The sequence below is a fragment of the Lytechinus variegatus genome, chromosome 11 (genome assembly GCF_018143015.1).
Source record: "Lytechinus variegatus isolate NC3 chromosome 11, Lvar_3.0, whole genome shotgun sequence".
NCBI classification, from domain to species: Eukaryota; Metazoa; Echinodermata; class Echinoidea; order Temnopleuroida; family Toxopneustidae; genus Lytechinus; species Lytechinus variegatus.
In genome coordinates, this window is record NC_054750.1 from 7,541,322 (window position 1) to 7,561,345 (window position 20,024).

The 20,024-nt window shown below is 36.2% G+C and overlaps 1 protein-coding gene across 10 annotated transcripts in view; it reads left to right on the forward strand.

The window, feature by feature from the left end:
• Positions 1-20,024, forward strand: part of LOC121424246 (probable ATP-dependent RNA helicase DDX4) — a 41,577-nt gene that overhangs the window by 888 nt on the left and 20,665 nt on the right. For 4 of the 10 annotated variants that reach the window (XM_041619858.1, XM_041619860.1, XM_041619853.1 and 1 more), the window contains exons 2-9: positions 2,396-2,426; positions 3,726-3,757; positions 14,959-15,214; positions 15,531-15,602; positions 17,313-17,411; positions 18,401-18,481; positions 19,076-19,156; positions 19,752-19,832. In XM_041619858.1, the coding sequence (XP_041475792.1) occupies positions 2,396-2,426; positions 3,726-3,757; positions 14,959-15,214; positions 15,531-15,602; positions 17,313-17,411; positions 18,401-18,481; positions 19,076-19,156; positions 19,752-19,832 (733 nt within the window). The remainder of the gene's footprint in view (positions 1-2,395; positions 2,427-3,725; positions 3,758-14,958; positions 15,215-15,530; positions 15,603-17,312; positions 17,412-18,400; positions 18,482-19,075; positions 19,157-19,751; positions 19,833-20,024) is intronic. The other 6 variants (XM_041619861.1, XM_041619863.1, XM_041619856.1 and 3 more) reach the window with 5 other exon arrangements.

The following is a 20,024-nucleotide window of genomic DNA, read 5'->3' on the forward strand; positions in this document are numbered from 1 at the left end:
AGCATTTTTATCTTAAGTTATTGAGAAAAAGAACAAAGAAAGCGGCTCCAATGCATAGCATTTTCTTCTCATTGAGAAAAAAGAAGAAAGAAATCCGCTCCAAAGCTTCGCATGCATTTCATTACACCGTTCCGGTCACATTGATCCGCTACAATGAGCTGCGATTTTGGTAAAAAGCGGCCGCAGAGCAGTGTCCAACCATCGCCTCTGCGCGAGTGCACCCAGCCCAGCGACCGTACCCCGGGCTAGCTGCATGCACGTACATGTATGCCCGTTCCATGGGGATGCATATGCACTCCCAGGCAGGCGACCTTTTCCAAGGACCCCGTTTTCGCAAATTTGTAGTTCTGAAGCCTGTTCCAAGGACCCTCCATTTTACAATAAGCCCGCTCCAAGGCCCCCGTTTTTTGTCTCGCCCCTGGCACACCCCTACCACTTTTTTGGTCGAGTACCCCCCCCCCTTGGGCAATGGCAGAAGCAGAAGAGGAGCCACTGCCTCTGGCATGCACTGATTCCAACCAATTACCAAGTCGTTGAGCATTGCCAATTAATTGAATTATACCATTGCGTTGGAGTTGTAAATTTAAATGTCTTCTACGTCTTGACTTGCGCATGCATGGGCATGATTGACCCTGGGAGCTCCGGCCCGCTTCCAATAAGTATATAAACTGAATTAAATAAAATTAATATGAAAAATGAATTGATGAAAAATGAAACAAAAATCAAGAAAGGAATGTGGCGCTTGTTTTAATTTAATGCCATCTAATTTTCATCTAAAATCGGCTAGAAAAGCAAGGAATCAAGTTTTTAGAAGAAATAGAGAGGAAAACAAACCTGGTCCATCACCTTTACAAGTTTCAATCCTGCCTCAATTTAAGGGTAATCACTCCTCCAATACTGTTCACAGACACAGCTTTGTCCTCTGTCATTGTGCATTGATTATTATTGGCACAGGCCTAATTATTCATCACCTACAATGAATGGGAGCTTATTTGACTTTCTTCTTACAATAAAGCTACCTTGTAGCTTACTGCTCCTTATTCCATTTCAAAGGGCAGAAATTGAGAACATGGTATGATTACATGAAAAGAGGTATTAAGGGGGTGCAGTTATGTATGTGGAGTTGCTGATCTGGATTGAAGAAGGGGTAATTGTCTGACAATTAAACAGCAATCCCTCCATTTCAGTGTGGACCTACTGTGATTTCAGGGAAGGAATAAATTAGAGAATTATGAGGGTAGGATTAGAGTGGTGGTCTACATGTACTGGGATAACAGAAACAGGACTAAATTAAAGGTCAAGTCCACACCAGAAAAATGGTTATTTGAATCTATTGATAGTGAAAAATCAATTGGGCATATTGCTGGAAATTTCATCAAATCGGATGTAATATTGGAAAGTTATGACATTATAAAGTTGCACTTATTTTTTACAAGACACTTTGATATTATGCACAACTCAGTGACATTGCAAATAATAAGATTCTTTTTTTTAATTAAGTGAAATTGTAAAATGTCATAACTTTTATTTTTTCATCCGATTTTGACGAAACTTTCAGTGTTATGCTTGTTGTATTTTCCCCTTTTGAGTCAAATCAACTTTTAATTTGGGTGGACTTGTCCTTTAAGGCATGTTTCCATATTCTTGTCTAGAAATTTGCTTTGACTGCTAAAGGTGAATATTTACCTGTAATTGGCATTTCCACAAGCATTTATTCAGGGTTCTCACAGTCATGGAAAATCCTGGAAAAATTTGTGGTTAGGGAAAAGTCAGGGAATTAAGAAAATTTATGAAAAGTCATGGAATTGTGTTCGAGATAATTTTAAATTATGGGTTTTGGTGAAACAAAAATGGTGCTCTGTTCAGAAACAGCCCATACAGATGTTCATGTCATGAGTAAGATAGTGGGTGGAGCGGTTGGCTGTGAGGGGAGGTGGAGGTCATCATAACGTGTCTGATTTTGGAAAATGTGCCAGAAAGGAAGTCATAGAAAGCAGCAATTTAGTCATGGAATTCTGTTTTCAAATTTTATGTAGGAACCCTGTTATTGATCAGGAATGACTTCTGTGCACAATTGCATGAAGGAGAATGCATAATTTTTTTTGTTTGATTTATTGATATATTTATCAGCAATATTCAGATAGTAAGAAAGGTTTAAGAAAGTGTAGAAAAGATCAATTTGATGCATTCCACATGGTTTCAGTGCTGTAAATTGTAAACAAAGGTCTTGCGGATGGAAGGAACACATAATATGTAGAATTTTGAACTAATGACAGTGATTAAAAGATGAGATGGATCCAATAAACTTCTCATTGAATAAACTTTAAAAACATTTGATCGTTTATTCTATCGCAGCTCAAATTTTTCCTTTTCTGTCCATATTTTGTTTTTACAGGGTGGTACCAGCTTTGAAAAGAAAAGTTATGGTAAGGATTCTTCAAGCTTATCACTCACAAAATGATTTAGTTGTTTTCAGTTCTTAGTTTCAATTGTAAATTTGTTATGTTCAGGGCAAGAATGATTGTTCAAGCAATCATACAATGTTATTTTTAAATTAGGTTTTTGTCTCACCTGCATAGCAGAGTGAGACTATAGGCGTCGCTTTTCCGACTGCGGCGGCGTCAACATCAAATCTTAACCTGAGGTGAAGTTTTTGAAATGACATCATAACTTAGAAAGTATATGGACCTAGTTCATGAAACTTGGCCTTAAGGTTAATGAAGTATGACTGAACATCCTATTAGAGTTTCATGTCAAATGACCAAGGTCAAAGGTCATTTAGGGTCAATGAACTTAGACCATGTTGGAGGAATCAACATCAAAATCTTAACCTGGGGTTAAGTTTTTGAAATGTCATCATAACTTAGAAAATATATGGACCTAGTTCATGAAACTTGGACATAAGATAAATCAAGTATCACTGAACATCCTGCATGAGTTTCACATCACATGTCCAAGGTTAAAGATCATTTAGGGTCAATGAACTTTGGCCGAATGGGGGTATCTGTTGAATTCCCATCATAACTTTGAAAGTTTATGGATCTGATTCATGAAACTTGGACATAATGGTAATCAAGCATCAATGAACATTTTGTGCAAGTTTCAGGTCTCATGATTAAGGTCAAAGGTCATTTAGGGTCAATGAACTTTGGCCGAATAGGGGATATCTGTTTACCATCATAACTTTGAAAGTTTATTGGTATAGTTTGTTAAACTTGGACATTAGAGTAATCAAGTATCACTGAACATCCTGTGCGCATTTCAGGTCACATGACCAAGGTCAAAGGTCAATGAACTTTGGCCGAATTGAGGGTATCTCTTGAATTATCATCATTACTTTTAAAGTTTATGGATCTGAGTCATGAAACTTGGACATAAGAGTAATCAAGTATCACTGAACATCCTGTGCGAGTTTCAGGTCACATGATCAATGGTCAAAGGTCATGTAAGGTCAATGAACTTTGGCCATGTTGGGGTTTTTTGTTGAATAACCATCATTATCTCTAAGTTTATTGGTCTACATGTAGTTCATAAAAATGGACATAAAGGTAACCATGTATCACTGAACATCTTGTGCGAGTTAGAGTAGTTTTCAAAGTCAGCACTGCTGCTATTTTTAACCGCGTGATGCAGGTGAGACGGCCAGAGGCATTCCACGTGTTAATGTGAATACCAACTCTATTAAATTATAAACATGAATTTATTCTTTTTTTGTTCCATTGTAGGTGGATCAAGTTCAGGATTTGGATCTAAAGCCGTGAGTATACTGTGGTCACCACATTGGTAATACGATTGTAGCAGGCCTCTACAAAAATTTTTTTCGTCACTTGCCCTGTTGGGCAAGTGATGAAAAAATTTGCTTGCCCGATAGAAAAAACTGCTTGCCCGATTTTTTAAATATTTTTTTCATTATGACGGCACTACTCTTATTTTTATTAAGGTATACAAAATAACAATTGAGAATCATGTCCAGTATAAAAGAACACATTAAAAAGGATATTTTCAGCAACGTAGGCTTGAGTCTTAACGTTTATTTTGGAGGAAAAAAAATCGATATTTTATGGGCATTTAAGGTTTTAAAAAACCCTTCAACAAAAGTTGCTAATATTTCATATTTTGCATCTTTAAATCCACGAAATGGCTACCTGCTTACCATATTTCCTTAGAATTGCTTTCATTTACCGTAGTTGGAAACTATAAAGAAAGCCAGTGAAAAATGTTCAGCTCTTTATTGTTCAGCTCTTAATTAGTTGGAAACCATCAAGTCTTTACTTCATCATTTTATGATGTTGCACTCTAGAACAGGGAGTCTATAATTTTTATCTACATGTTTTCACATGCTACTTTTTTCTATTTTGAGGAATACCTGTTCACTTATTAATGAATTATTACTAACATTGTTTAATATTGTATGATTTTTGTCTCACCTGCGAAGCAAAGTGAGACTATAGGCGCCGCTTTTCCGACGGCGACGGCGGCGGCGTCAACATCAAATCTTAACCTGAGGTTAAGTTTTTGAAATGATGTCATAACTTAGAAAGTATATGGACCTAGTTAATAAAACTTGGCCATAAGGTTAATCAAGTATTACTGAACATCCTATCAGAGTTTCATGTCACATGACCAAGGTCAAAGGTCATTTAGGGTCAATGAACTTAGACCATGTTGGAGGAATCAACATCGAAATCTTAACCTGAGGTTAAGTTTTTGAAATGTCATCATAACTTAGAAAATATATGGACCTAGTTCATGAAACTTGGACATAAGGTTAATCAAGTATCACTGAACATCCTGCATGAGTTTCATGTCACATGACCAAGGTCAAAGGTCATTTAGGGTCAATGAACTTTGGCCGAATTGGGGATATCTGTTGAATTCCCATCATAACTTTGAAAGTTTATGGATCTGATTCATGAAACTTGGACATAATAGTAATCAAGCATCACTGAAAATTTTGTGCAAGTTTCAGGTCTCATGATTAAGGTCAAAGGTCATTTCGGGTCAATGAACTTTGGCCGAATCGGGGGTATCTGTTGAATTACCATCATAACTTTGAAAGTTTATGGATCTGATTCATGAAACTTGTACATAAGAGTAATCAAGTATCACTGAACATCCTGTGCGCGTTTCAGGTCACATGACCAAGGTCAAAGGTCAATGAACTTTGGCCGAATTGGGTGTATCTGTTGAATTACCATCATAACTTTGAAAGTTTATGGATCTGATTCATGAAACTTGTACATAAGAGTAATCAAGTATCACTGAACATCCTGTTCGAGTTTCAGGTCACATGATCAAGGTCAAAGGTCATGTAAGGTCAATGAACTTTGGCCATGTTGGGGTTTTTTGTTGAATAACCATCATATCTCTGTAAGTTTATTGGTCTAGTTCATAAAAAAGGGAAATAAGAGTAACCATGTATCACTGAACATCTTGTGCAAGTTAGAGTAGTATTCAAAGTGAGCACTGCTGCTATGTTGAACCGCGTGATGCAGGTGAGACGGCCAGAGGCATTCCACTTGTTAAGTAATTTTTTCACTATATGCTTAGAATCTTGGGTGTGGGTGTGTGTGTTTGTGTGGGTGTGACTGTGAGTTGAACTTTGATATAAATGAATTCAATATCTAATTTCTACTTCGCCTATTCCAGTACAATAACCTGTACTCGGCCATGTAATAAAGGCCCACATACCCTAACTTTTCCTGAAGTTCTTTGAAAACGCAGACTTCTACGAAAATTGCATTTCTCTATGGGGGAGTCTAAATTCGGTGAGAATGTATTCATTAATAACTTAAATATACATGACATTGAAGAAATCATCAAACTTTATTGGAAGTTTTGAATAATATACCCGAAATGTAAACTCTGTCTGAAACAGAAAATCACCATATTTGAGGCCTTTACTGAGCGAATTGTCCCCCAGAGCTCTGGCAGAGAGACAGAGCTCAGACTGGCTAGCTAGTATGCGCACGTGCGTGAGCCTCCCGCCGGCCTTGTAAAATAGATGGAGCTTTGTTTGATGATTTATTGTCTGATATTTACCTAATCCCCTCAAAAAGGGAAACAAATGAATTTTAAGTTATAATTAACAAATACGGCAAGTTATTTTGGATGTTAATAGGCCGTTTTGAAAAGCAAAGCCGAATGACAACTCACCAACGCGAGGTTACTCGACTCTGTGATTTATTTCCTGTGTAATTCTAATTCTTTTATCACAGAATTGTGATATCGGAAGGGGGAAAATGTGCATTAGAAATTGCACATGGTGGTATTCATAATGGACCCCTATACTACATTCAACTGTTTCCCGGACATTGCGTTGATTTTTTTTCATACCTGGTACCATGTGTATGGAAATACGTGGTACAGAAAAAATAACGCAATTTCGGAATTTGAAACTACGCGACTCGCTATTTTTTAAGGCTTATTCATGATTTTGAGTGTGGATTTTGGATGATTTATGGAAAAACGAGGTACGGTACAGAAAAAAAGACCCAACAACCACTTGCCCGATCGGGCAATTGACTTTGAGAAGTGCTTGCCCGCACGTCATTTTCACTTGCCCCGGGCAAGCGGGTTTGTCGCGCCCTGTAATTGTAGGAAGAGAAAAGCATGTTCAAAACTTAAAGGTTCATGATCACTAAAATAACACTGTTCTACATAGCTTGTCCAGAGAACATGCAAGCTCTATTTGTGACCTGGGGCTGTATTCTGAAAACGGTCTTATCTTAATTTTGTTCTTATCTATGTCACGTTCTCAAAAGGGCCGTCTGCACCATCCCGAGTTTTCAAATTAGCACGCTATTTCTGATCCGGCAAATTATCCCGATCTGAAAAATCTCGAGATTGTTTGTAATGCAGACGCAATTATCGCGCTAGTTCGTAGGATTAATCTCGAGATTGCAATCCCAAGTCAGCTCGGGGTTTATTTGCAAAATAGCGCGCTATTTACGAATTATCGCGCTAATTCGTAGGTGCAGACGCACTCGGGTTTGGACTCGGGTTAATTTATTCATGACCTTCAGTCCATAATGCAATTCGCGTTCCATTTCCGCCTTGGTCAAAACATAAACACATCGCGATTGTACCGAACGCATGCGAAAGTCAACTTTATCGCGAATAGCGTTCATCATTTCCCCAATCAGCAACGATGGTGTCCAGCCCCCCAGTGAATGGATTTTGGGAGAGACCAGACGGATGGGGAGGCGCTCATTATCGACGATGGTCATAGTCAATAACAATACTGACAGCAGTGTCGTCTTATTCCTTCGCAAAATGTGAGCAAATAGCATTTCTTTCCTCCTCTCTCTCTCTCTCCCCCTCTGTCGTTGCCTCCTCCGCCATCATATTAAACGAAGAATACTTCACTGGCTTATAGCGCGGCTGAGCTGAGAGGATTGTTGCATAACAACGGTCGAATTCGGCGAAAGTGCTAGTGAAAAGAGTACATGTACTTGATTGCATATCGCGGGAAGTTATTCAAAAGCGCGGGCCGTTGAAACTCCAAGATCGAAAGTGCGCATGCTCGGAATATCGGGCTTGTTGCCTCGCTCGAGCAAGAATCGCTCTTCGTGCGATGGTGGAGACGGGGTTTCTTGAATCTCGAGATTAATCGCGAAGAGGGCTGATCAGGCTAAAATCTCGAGATTGAGCAAACTGGGGATGGTGCAGCACCGCCTAAATTGGTATTCTGAAAACTTATCTTTTTCTTATCTTTTGTTCTTATCTTTGTTCTTATCTTGCTTTCCATCCAATGCTGAGCGCGTAAATTTATAATTCGCGTATATGATACAAAAGTGCGCTAAAAGATAAGAACAAAATGAAGATAAGTGGTATTCTGAAAACGTTCTTATCTTTTTTCTTTCTTATCTTTCATGATATTTAAGATAGCTAGAGGGTTATCACATCTCACGATGTCCGCGTTCTTTCTTGCTAAAAATGGATAGCCACTGGTAGTAACAAGTATTCCTCCCACCCTTTTTGTCTCACCTGCGAAGCAGAGTGAGACTATAGGCGCCGCTTTTCCGACGGCGACGGCGGCGGCGTCAACATCAAATCTTAACCTGAGGTTAAGTTTTTGAAATGACATCATAACTTAGAAAGTATATGGACCTAGTTAATAAAACTTGGCCATAAGGTTTATCAAGTATTACTGAACATCCTATTAGAGTTTCATGTCACATGACCAAGGTCAAAGGTCATTTAGGGTCAATGAACTTAGACCATGTTGGAGGAATCAACATCGAAATCTTAACCTGAGGTTAAGTTTTTGAAATGTCATCATAACTTAGAAAATATATGGACCTAGTTCATGAAACTTGGACATAAGGTTAATCAAGTATCACTGAACATCCTGCATGAGTTTCACGTCACATGACCAAGGTCAAAGGTCATTTAGGGTCAATGAACTTTGGCCAAATTGGGGATATCTGTCGAATTCCCATCATAACTTTGAAAGTTTATGGATCTGATTCATGAAACTTGGACATAATAGTAATCAAGCATCACTGAACTTTTTGTGCAAGTTTCAGGTCACATGATCAAGGTCAAAGGTCATTTAGGGTCAATGAACTTTGGCCGAATTGGGGATATCTGTTGAATTCCCATCATAACTTTGAAAGTTTATGGATCTGATTCATGAAACTTGGACATAATAGTAATCAAGCATCACTGAACATTTTGTGCAAGTTTCAGGTCTCATGATTAAGGTCAAAGGTCATTTAGGGTCAATGAACTTTGGCCGAATCGGGGGTATCTGTTGAATTCCCATCATAACTTTGAAAGTTTATGGATCTGATTCATGAAACTTGGACATAATAGTAATCAAGCATCACTGAACATTTTGTGCAAGTTTCAGGTCACATGATCAAGGTCAAAGGTCATTTAGGGTCAATGAACTTTGGCCGAATTGGGGATATCTGTTGAATTCCCATCATAACTTTGAAAGTTTATGGATCTGATTCATGAAACTTGGACATAATAGTAATCAAGCATCACTGAACATTTTGTGCAAGTTTCAGGTCTCATGATTAAGGTCAAAGGTCATTTAGGGTCAATGAACTTTGGCCGAATCGGGGGTATCTGTTGAATTACCATCATAACTTTGAAAGTTTATTGGTCTAGTTCATTAAACTTGGACATAAGAGTAACCATGTATCACTGAACATCTTGTGCGAGTTAGAGTAGTTTTCAAAGTCAGCACTGCTGCTATATTGAACCGCGTGATGCAGGTGAGACGGCCAGAGGCATTCCACTTGTTTTCATTCACCCTTTATTTTGCCCGTCTCTTTTTTCTATCCCTTTTTTTCTTTTTTTTTTCTTTCTTTATTTCATTTATTTATTTTCGCTTTTTCTTCCTTTCTTTCTGTTTGTCTTTTTTTCCTTTCTTTCATTCTTCATTTTGTTTTATTCTTTTGAATCTTTTAACTTCTTCCTTATTTTTCTTTTGCGTTATTTTATTAATTTTTCCTTTTTTTTTATTGAATATATTTCCATTAAAAACAAATAACAATACATATAAAATGATACATGTGAATTGATAAATGAAAAACGGGAGGATGGGCCTACACAGCAGCATCAATCCCATGATTGGGAGGGGTCCTACCTTTTTTGTCTCACCTGCGAAGCAAAGTGAGACTATAGGCGCCGCTTTTCCGACGGCGGCGTCAACATCAAATCTTAACCTGAGGTTAAGTTTTTGAAATGACGTCATAACTTAGAAAGTATATGGACCTAGTTAATAAAACTTGGCCATAAGGTTAATCAAGTATTACTGAACATTCTATTAGAGTTTCATGTCACATGACCAAGGTCAAAGGTCATTTAGGGTCAATGAACTTAGACCATGTTGGAGGATTCAACATCGAAATCTTAACCTGAGGTTAAGTTTTTGAAATGTCATCATAACTTAGAAAATATGTGGACCTAGTTCATGAAACTTGGACATAAGGTTAATCAAGTATCACTGAACATCCTGCATGAGTTTCACGTCACATGACCAAGGTCAAAGGTCATTTAGGGTCAATGAACTTTGGCCGAATTGGGGATATCTGTTGAATTCCCATCATAACTTTGAAAGTTTATGGATCTGATTCATGAAACTTGGACATAATAGTAATCAAGCATCACTGAAAATTTTGTGCAAGTTTCAGGTCTCATGATTAAGGTCAAAGGTCATTTAGGGTCAATGAACTTTGGCCGAATCAGGGGTATCTGTTGAATTACCATCATAACTTTGAAAGTTTATTGGTCTAGTACATTAAACTTGGACATTAGAGTAATCAAGTATCACTGAACATCCTGTGCGCGTTTCAGGTCACATGACCAAGGTCAAAGGTCAATGAACTTTGGCCGAATTGGGTGTATCTGTTGAATTACCATCATAACTTTGAAAGTTTATGGATCTGATTCATGAAACTTGTACATAAGAGTAATCAAGTATCACTGAACATCCTAGTTTCAGGTCACATGATTAAGGTCAAAGGTCATGTAAGGTCAATGAACTTTGGCCATGTTGGGGTTTTTTGTTGAATAACCATCATATCTCTGTAAGTTTATTGGTCTAGTTCATAAAAAGTGGACATAAGAGTAACCATGTATCACTGAACATCTTGTGCGAGTTAGAGTAGTATTCAAAGTCAGCACTGCTGCTATATTGAACCGTGTGATGCAGGCGAGACGGCCAGAGGCATTCCACTTGTTTTATTTTCCCTTTACGATTTTTTTTCCTTTTTTCTTTACTAAGTTTTTATTTTCTTTCCCCTTTTTTCTCTTTCTTTCTGTTTTTCTTTTCCTTTCATCCTTCACTTTATGTATTTTTAAAAATCTTTTTATTTCTTCATTCTTTTTCTATCTTTCATTCATTCTTTCCTCTTTATATTTTTTGTTTTTTATTTATTCATTTTATGTGTTCCTTTTTTCTTTCTTTCCTCCTTCCCTTAATTTTCAATTTTTTTCCCTTCATTATTTTTTTCTTTTTTCTTTCTCATAATTTCTTTCATTTTATTTTTGGGGTTCTTTTTTTTTCTTTTTTGCGCTCGTTCATTTGCTCTTTCATTCTTTTTATTTCTGCTTTATGACACTAAATGTGTGCCTTTTTTCTGACTACATTCTTTATTCTAATTTATTTTTTTGCCCATTCTCATTTCGTTCGTTCTTTATTTACTCTTCTATTAATTTCTAAAAATCTTTTTCTTTATTCTTTCCATTTATCTTTTTTCGTTTCTTTTCATTCATTCTTCATTATTTAGTTTTCAATTTTGCTTCAATATTCCTTTCATCTTTTACAGGGTTGGCGGATTTAAATCACGTTGATTTAAATCGTGATTTAAATCGCGATTTAAATCACCATGATTTTTTTAAAAAAATCATTGATTTAAATCACTTCCATTGAAACATGTACAAATCATGGACAAAGTATTTGTTCAATGCAGTTTTAATTCTTCAAGTCAACTGAAAAAACTTTGAATTAACTTTATATCAATAAAAGATCAACAAAGTCTTCATATCTACTTAAAACAAATTAAAATCAAATTAATAAAATCAGGTAATTCCTTAAAAACTACAGATGTATGTTGTCAATAGGTACTCATTTTTTGTAAATTATGTCGAGTTTTTCTTCTGAAATTTTACATTCTTTGTCAGTTATTATTAGTCAATTTCTTTCCTAACATAAAGTTTTCACATAATCCAACTTTTCAGAGAGCAGTTTGTAAAAAAGATATATAATATATAAAAGTCAATGAGAAAAGGTTTGTTGGCAGTTTTCCAGTTTTGATCCTTCGCCTACACATAACTACTTCTGTCATGTAAAATAAAAAAATGATACCTGCATGTAATCAACATATTTAACATGCCTCTTATTTCGTATTGTTACATTTATCATACATTTGATGTTTTAAATAACATAATTATAAAAATCACATTAACATAATGTAGTACAGTCATAAGCTTTCTCATAAACCTTTTAAGTCACTGCAGCCCATTTTATGTTCAGTGCTACAAATAATGGAAGTTTTGTATCTGCATGTAATAATGGAAAGAGCTCTATAACAACAATTTGCAAAACTCAGAATAAACATTTAACACTGCATTTTAATGTTAAGATGCAGGTACTTCAGTTACAATCATTGGCAGTTGTAAGCTGTGTCTCATTTAAAATAAAATACTTCTTTTTGTAATACATATGTTGTAATTTAAGCAGTTTTGCAGTTTTTATCCTTTAAGTTAAAAGTAAGTAGATTCTTTTTCATACTTCATGGATCAAACAGATTTTTTTTGTAGAGAATATGGGAATGAAAATTGTAGATTAATGTAAAAAAAAATCACAGTAACAAAATGTAGTATAGTCACCCTTTGACTAAGCTATCTCCTATATTGTTCTCCAAAACTGAGAGTTTTGCATCTATATCTGTAGCAAGAGAAGAGCTTTTTATCAAAAAGATCCTAAACATATACAGTTGTAGTCTCTCTTTGACTATTGTAAAGCTGTGACTAATTGAAAAAAAATCATTGATTTGAATTATTTCTCTTACAATATACATGAATACTAGTAATTGGCAAAGGGTTTGTTGGCAGTTTTGATAAGGGATTTTTTCTCTTGGATTTTTTAAATATTTGAATGAAAAATCCCAGAGGGGAATTTTCTCTACTCACTGGGAATTCCCTATGGAATATTCCTTCATAGGCCTATGTATGATAGAATTAAGTTCAGATACATGATTCCTCAAATTTATTTTTAATTGTCCATTTTTACTGGATTTTAATTACAAAATATGTGGTTAAGAACAATATTAGGGGTGAAATGTATAACATCAATATTGATGTCATTGTAAGAGTAAGGGGGGGGGATAATTACCCTTTTTTTCGAAGGAACTTTTAAAAAATCAAAAAAATCTGATTTAAATAAAAAAAATCTGATTTAAATCAAATAAATCCGATTTTTTTTATTTTTTTTAAAAAATCAAAAAAATCGCCAACCCTGATCTTTTATTTTCTCTCTCTTTATCTCTTTCTTTATTTCTTTGTTTCATTTTCCCCTTTTCTCTCTCTTTTTACATATTTTTGTTCCTTCTTTTTTTTAACTTGGCTTTCATTCGTTTTTTCTGACTTTTTTTTTGTTCTTTATTCCTTCATTTTATCCTTTTTAATCTTTTTAATTTGTCCTTTTTTGTTTTTTTTTTCCTTTAAGTTTCTTTCCTTTTCCTTTATTTTTCCTTCAATTTTTTATTCCTCTTTTTATCATTGATTATCATTCTATTTATTCCTCCTTTTTCTTTCTTGTATTCTTTCCTTTTTTATTTCTTTTGATTTTTTTTTTTTAAGTTCTTTTTGCTTGCTTTCTTTCATTTACCTTTTCTTTCTTTCATTGTTTTTTGCTTTGATCCTTTTATTTTTTAAATTTCTGCTACCTACTTACTTTCTTTCTTCCTGCTTTCTTATTCATAACTGCTTTCTTTACCTTTTTTTCTTTACTTTCTTTCTTTATTTTGTGCACGTGTCTCGAAATAATAATCAGTCATTGCGTATAAAATGCCTATTTCGCGCAATGCGCCAGAAACAGTGTACACGCAGCGCCCATGATATTCTCTTCACAAATAAGGAACGCTTCTATTGGTTAAACTGCCAATATAAAGCGCATTTTGATTGGTAATATCTTAAAAATGGGCGTGTTGAAGATAAGAAGGAGGCAGTCCTTACAGAGATAAGAACGCGTTCAGAAGATTTTCAGAATACCGATTTGCAATGATTTTAGCGTCTTCTTATCTCATTGAGATAAGAACGTTTTCAGAATACCACCCCAGGACTAGTCTATTTACACTTAAAATCAATAAGTGGGACTAAAAACAAGTCCAGCATTTTACTTTCTAATGACGATTGCATGTGAAATTTTAGGGACCTTCAGTGCTGAATAGTGCCTTTAGGCTGGGAATGTAAGTGCCTACAAAGTAGACTGACTGGAGAGGTCATCTGTTTGGAGTCGGTCAGTATAACCTTGAACCTGTGGACCTAAGAAGCCTGAAATGAAATGTGTCATACCTACATGTACTCTTAGTATTTGGAGAGTGGGTTGATTAAACCAAGTCAGAGCTTCACAATTTGGTACCCCAAATGCCCACTTTTCATGGATAAGCACCAATCAAAGTCTTACTTTTATCCCCCCCCCCCTGCCTGCACGGAATTGCAGCTCATAATGAACGTACATGTATAACTCATTTCTTACTCTGCAATATATCTTGTCATCCATGTTATTTTGTGGGTGATCGACTATTTATGAAAGCAAATATCGACTAGAACTATTTGTGACGGCATTCAAAATTCATTCTTTTTACAGTGGACTTCAATAGCAATAATGTCTTGCCAAATATTTATCCACTTTGGATAATCTATTACAAAAAGAAAGAAGAAGAAACCCAGAGCTATTGTTCAGAAAATTCACACGAGTTAGTTCCCTATGAATCTGCTGGTAGAGCTTACTTTTTATTATGGATGGGGGAAGTTTGTGGCAAAGCTTATAAACAAGTTCAAGGTCAAATAGCTTTATTGAGCTATATCGCTTATCAGTGTTTGAACACAGGCAATTGCACAGTATATGTTGCTCATTTTCATTAGCTGGGGTGCATTTTTTTTTTTTTAATAATCACTATTAAAATGAATGATATTTTAAAATTAAAAAAAGATAAAATCACTGGTACGAAATATCTCTATTTTATTGAAATACATTAAATGATATGAATTACCTGCTATTCTCATTAGTTAATCTCCGTCTGTTGTCATAATTTGATAAACATTCAATGGAATATGTATTTTCATGAACAACAAAAGGTAGCCTTCTTCAAATGCTCGCACAATGTGATTCATATCTATCAATTTGGAATAGACTATGTAACACAAACCCCAATACCCCATTCAGAAATTTCCAATTCTGAGAGAATTGAACATATGTATTTCTTATTTCAGAATGGATTTGGCATTGGAGTTGGACGAGGCCGAGGAAGGGGTCGTGGGTTCCAATCCTTTGCAGAGCAAGGTGGTGTTGGTGGTCTGACCAACGGTACGACTAACAGTACCAGTAATGGAGGAGATAGTGGGTGGAACGATTCCCCTTCTAATGGTACCAGTAGCAGTCCTTGGGATGATAGCAGTAGTAGTGGAGCTGGCAAGCGTAGCTTTGAGAGCAAGAGTAGCTTTGGTGGTGGAGGCGGCGGAGGACGGGGTGAGTATAATTTTCTTATCTGTTGGATCAATTTTTGATTGACGGAGGGATCATATTACAGGCTACATGCTAGTCAATTCTCTTGGGACCACAAGAATCTGATTAATTACAATTTTTGTCTCGCTTGCATAGTAGAGCCAGACTATAGACGTTACTTTTTCGACGTCACTTTTTCGACGTCAGCGGTGTCGTCAGCATTGAAATCTTAACCTTGGGTTAAGACTTTGAAATGCACAATTTTGTATAATTGTAACAAAATGCTGTAAAACCATATGCTGATTAGTCATTCCTTTGTCATACTTTCATTTTTTAACAGGTGGTCGAGATAGAGGTGGACGTAGTTTTGGAGATTCTGAAAATGGAGGAGGAGGACGTAGTTTCGGCAGACGTAAGAATTTCCCTTTTAGCTCATTCGGCCCGAAGGGCAAGATGAGCTTATTTCTTGGTATTTTATTGTCCTCATGTGGATTTTTAGAATGAGACAATGTAGTCATGATCTTGCTTCATTTCCATTCTGCCAACGCAACCATTTGCTTATCTTTTATTATTTTGTTCCTTTATTGATCAGGCATCTGTAGAATCTGTAGAATATTGATATCTTCCATTTGCTCTTGAAAATAGTACTATAATAGCTTGTCATATTATAGTCATGTTTCACTATTTGCTCTTTCAGAAAGACATTTGCATTCCTTATGATTTTGCTTGACATTTGCAATCTTTATTACCTTGCATCAGTGATATGGACAAAAATTATTTTTATTTTTGTCGTGTAAATTCACCCGTGCTTCAGAGCTAGAGTTCAAGGAAATAAATAGGGATGTAGTCGAGGATGGCTTCGAGCTGAGTCGCTTGTACAAAGTCTTATAAGAAAAGGATTTATTCAACAGCCTGACTCGCAACTCCAAGCCTCAACTCCATGTCTGGTTAAAAAAATTATCAAAAAGAAAAGATTTGATTAACCCTAAAACTGCCACGGCCATTCCACTGCAAGAGATTTTCTACCATGCCGCTTGCTGACTTTTCACTCTAAAGTCGTGCGCACCTTTTGAGACCAAATTCACGATGCCTGGGTATGCAGTTAAAAAATTATGCAACATAGTGCATGTCAGACCCAAAATTGCTCCAAACCGTGATTTTGTGTAAACAGTCAATTTAAATTGAATTTTTTCACTGTATTCATAAAGAATATGGTACAATCGATTAATTTCAGTAAATGAACATAAGATTAATATCTTTAAGATATTAATCTTAAGATATTAATCTTATGTTCATGTACTGAAATTAATCGATTGTACCATAATTATGCTTTAATGCTTTAAAAAGTTTCTGCTATAAATTTGGCAAAAGATAAACAAAAGGTCAGAAGACAAACAAATTCTTAAAACAATAAAATACAGAACTTCGTTTTCAAACCAGGATTTTTTCATTTGTAATTGGTAATAATGGTATAAAGAATATTTACACTAATAATTTGCATGAGCTTTTTATATCGAATTAAAGCAAAAAGTATGATTTAAGCACATACCATGATTAATTCATACTAAAAAAATTGAAAACGGAAAAATTAACCATACAGTCTTTCAGATTGCATCCCTGAACAGTGCAGTATTGTATGATAAAAAAATTGAAAAGCAGGGATTATGCTTTCACTTCCTTGCAAACCTGCTGGTCTTAGAATATTAATTTCATATGGTCATTTGAAAACTTGCTCCTTTCTCTGCATTGTGTGTAAACTAAGTGTGCATAGTGGTATTGCTCATTCTTCATGCATTTCGTAACAAACTTTTTGCAGTTAATCCTACAATGCTTCATCTCACCTAGTGTTGCACTCAAACCGAATTCAATTTGAGATTGATCTTTTTCCTTTCTCTTAATTGCACAATTTGGTATTACTCTCGGTTTGAGTGTGATCTTAATCTATTGCAACTCTTTGTAGGACAAATCCATGGTGTGTATCTTTTTTCCGCTCTATGATTTTCAAACCTTGCATTTATCCTTTCATCCCTATTTATCCCCCCCCCCTTCTCTTCTTTATAACCTTGATCTTTATCTGGGTGTCTTTGTTGCACTGCATGTTACATAACATATATATATTTAGGTGAGGGAGGTGGTGGTGGTAGCAGTGGTGGTGACCGAGCTTGTTATAATTGCGGTGAAACGGGTCACATGTCGAGAGAATGTCCTACCAAAGAATCAGGTTTGTTCAATTACTCGTTAAGATTGACTGTTCCTCAGAAAGGATGTAAAGTGTTGGGTCCATCTGCAGAAGAATAACATCCTATGCATATGGTGCATTAACAGTATATGATTAATATCAGAGAAGCCACAAGGGGAAGACTGAAACGCTGGGATTTGTGCCCTCAGTCGTTGAGTAAGCAGACAGTCGCGTGTCTTCATTTGGAGTTGTGTACAAAATACATATGAGGGAAATGGTGGAGGGATGTAGGAATAGACGATTATTAGGTTTTAGGATTTTTTTCTGCATTTTTTTTCTAAAATTAGAAATGAATATATCTTAGAGGTTTTAGGAAAAGAAAAGGAATTATCCACATGTGCTGCCCTTGTACCCTCTCCCAAACCCCCTCTCTCAATTTCCCCATATGTTTGATATACAGCCGCGTGTTGATGTGCGAAGGGTTACTTTATGCTAGTGTGAACCCTTCCCCATGAGCAAAATCTTTTTTTTTTAAATGCCGAAGTGTCCAGTCTTCCCCTTGTTCTGTCTTTGTTAATATTCAAATGTTCCTTGTGCAATTAGGGTGACGGTAAAGGGTGGGTTCGATAGAGGGGGCTGAGATCAAACTACTCTTCCAATTCCAACTTGATTTCCATCATTTTCCCTTTTTATGTTGTAGATGGCAGTTATCAGTTGCAATAACCCTTGTTAGTGAAAATCACTCTTACAATGAATTAAATCCCTTTTTTTATATCTGCAAGGGAGAGGCACCATAAGATTGTCTTTGATTGGGTTTAAAAAGCTTAACAAGTACAAATGGTTGTTGAATGCTTGTGAAGGTGGAATGAGGTAGGGGGCAGGGCAACTTTTAGATCAAGGTCAATTAGCCACCGTCAAAGTGTATTCTGGGGTTGAAGGGTAGGCAGTTTCTGAGTTTCCAGTGGCTTTATCACTATCAGGAAATATCAGGAGAGCTCATATTGCACACTTTATCTTTCATACTATTATAGGTGGAGGTGGTGGTGACAGGGCTTGTTATAGTTGTGGTGAAACGGGTCACATGTCTAGAGAATGTCCCACAAAATCGTCAGGTTTGTTCAATTATTCGTTAAGATCGACTGTTCCTCAGAAAGGATGTTAAGTGATGGGTCCCCTCTAGAGAAGTATCACTTCCTGTGCATGTGGTGAATTAAACAGTATATGATTAATATCCCAATGTTCCTTGTGTAATTTACACTATAGAGTTCGAGTGATGGTAAAGGGAGGGGTTCGAGGGAGGGACCTAAGATCAAACTACTCTCCTTTCAATTCCAACCTATTTACATTGCCATCATATTCCTTTTCTATGTCGTACACAGGAGGTATCTGTTGCAATAATGCTTGTTAGTGAAAATCACTCTTATAATGAATTAAATGTCACTTTTTTTTATATCTGCAAGGAAGAGGTACTGTAAGATAGTCCTTGATTCGGTTGAAAAAGCTTAAGTACAAATGGTTGTTGAATGCTTGTAAAGTTGGAATGAGGTAGGGGGCAGGGCAACTTTTAGATCAAGGTCAATTAGCCACAGTCAAAGTGTATTCTGGGGTTGAAGGGAAGGCAGTTTCTGAGTTTCCAGTGGCTTTATCACTATCAGGAAATATCAGGAGAGCTCATATTGCACACTTTATCTTTCATACTATTATAGGTGGAGGTGGTGGTGACAGGGCTTGTTATAGTTGTGGTGAAACGGGTCACATGTCTAGAGAATGTCCCACAAAATCATCAGGTTTGTTCAATTATTCGTTAAGACCGACTGTTCCTCAGAAAGGATGTTAAGTGATGGGTCCCTCTAGAGAAGTATCACTTCCTGTGCATGTGGTGAATTAAACAGTATATGATTAATATCCCAATGTTCCTTGTGTAATTTACACTATAGAGTTCGAGTGATGGTAAAGGGAGGGGTTCGAGGGAGGGACCTATTAAGATCAAACTACTCTCCTTTCAATTCCAACCTATTTACATTGCCATCATATTCCTTTTCTATGTCGTACACAGGAGGTATCTGTTGCAATAATGCTTGTTAGTGAAAATCACTCTTATAATGAATTAAATCTCTTTTTTTTTATATCTGCAAGGAAGAGGTACTGTAAGATAGTCCTTGATTCGGTTGAAAAAGCTTAAGTACAAATGGTTGTTGAATGCTTGTAAAGTTGGAATGAGGTAGGGGGCAGGGCAACTTTTAGATCAAGGTCAATTAGCCACAGTCAAAGTGTATTCTGGGGTTGAAGGGAAGGCAGTTTCTGAGTTTCCAGTGGCTTTATCACTATCAGGAAATATCAGGAGAGCTCATATTGCACACTTTATCTTTCATACTATTATAGGTGGAGGTGGTGGTGACAGGGCTTGTTATAGTTGTGGTGAAACGGGTCACATGTCTAGAGAATGTCCCACAAAATCGTCAGGTTTGTTCAATTCAACTGTTCCTCAGAAAGGATGTTAAGTGATGGGTCCCCTCTAGAGAAGTATCACTTCCTGTGCATGTGGTGAATTAAACAGTATATGATTAATATCCCAATGTTCCTTGTGTAATTTACACTATAGAGTTTGAGTGATGGTAATGGGAGGGGTTCGAGGGAGGGACCTATTAAGATCAA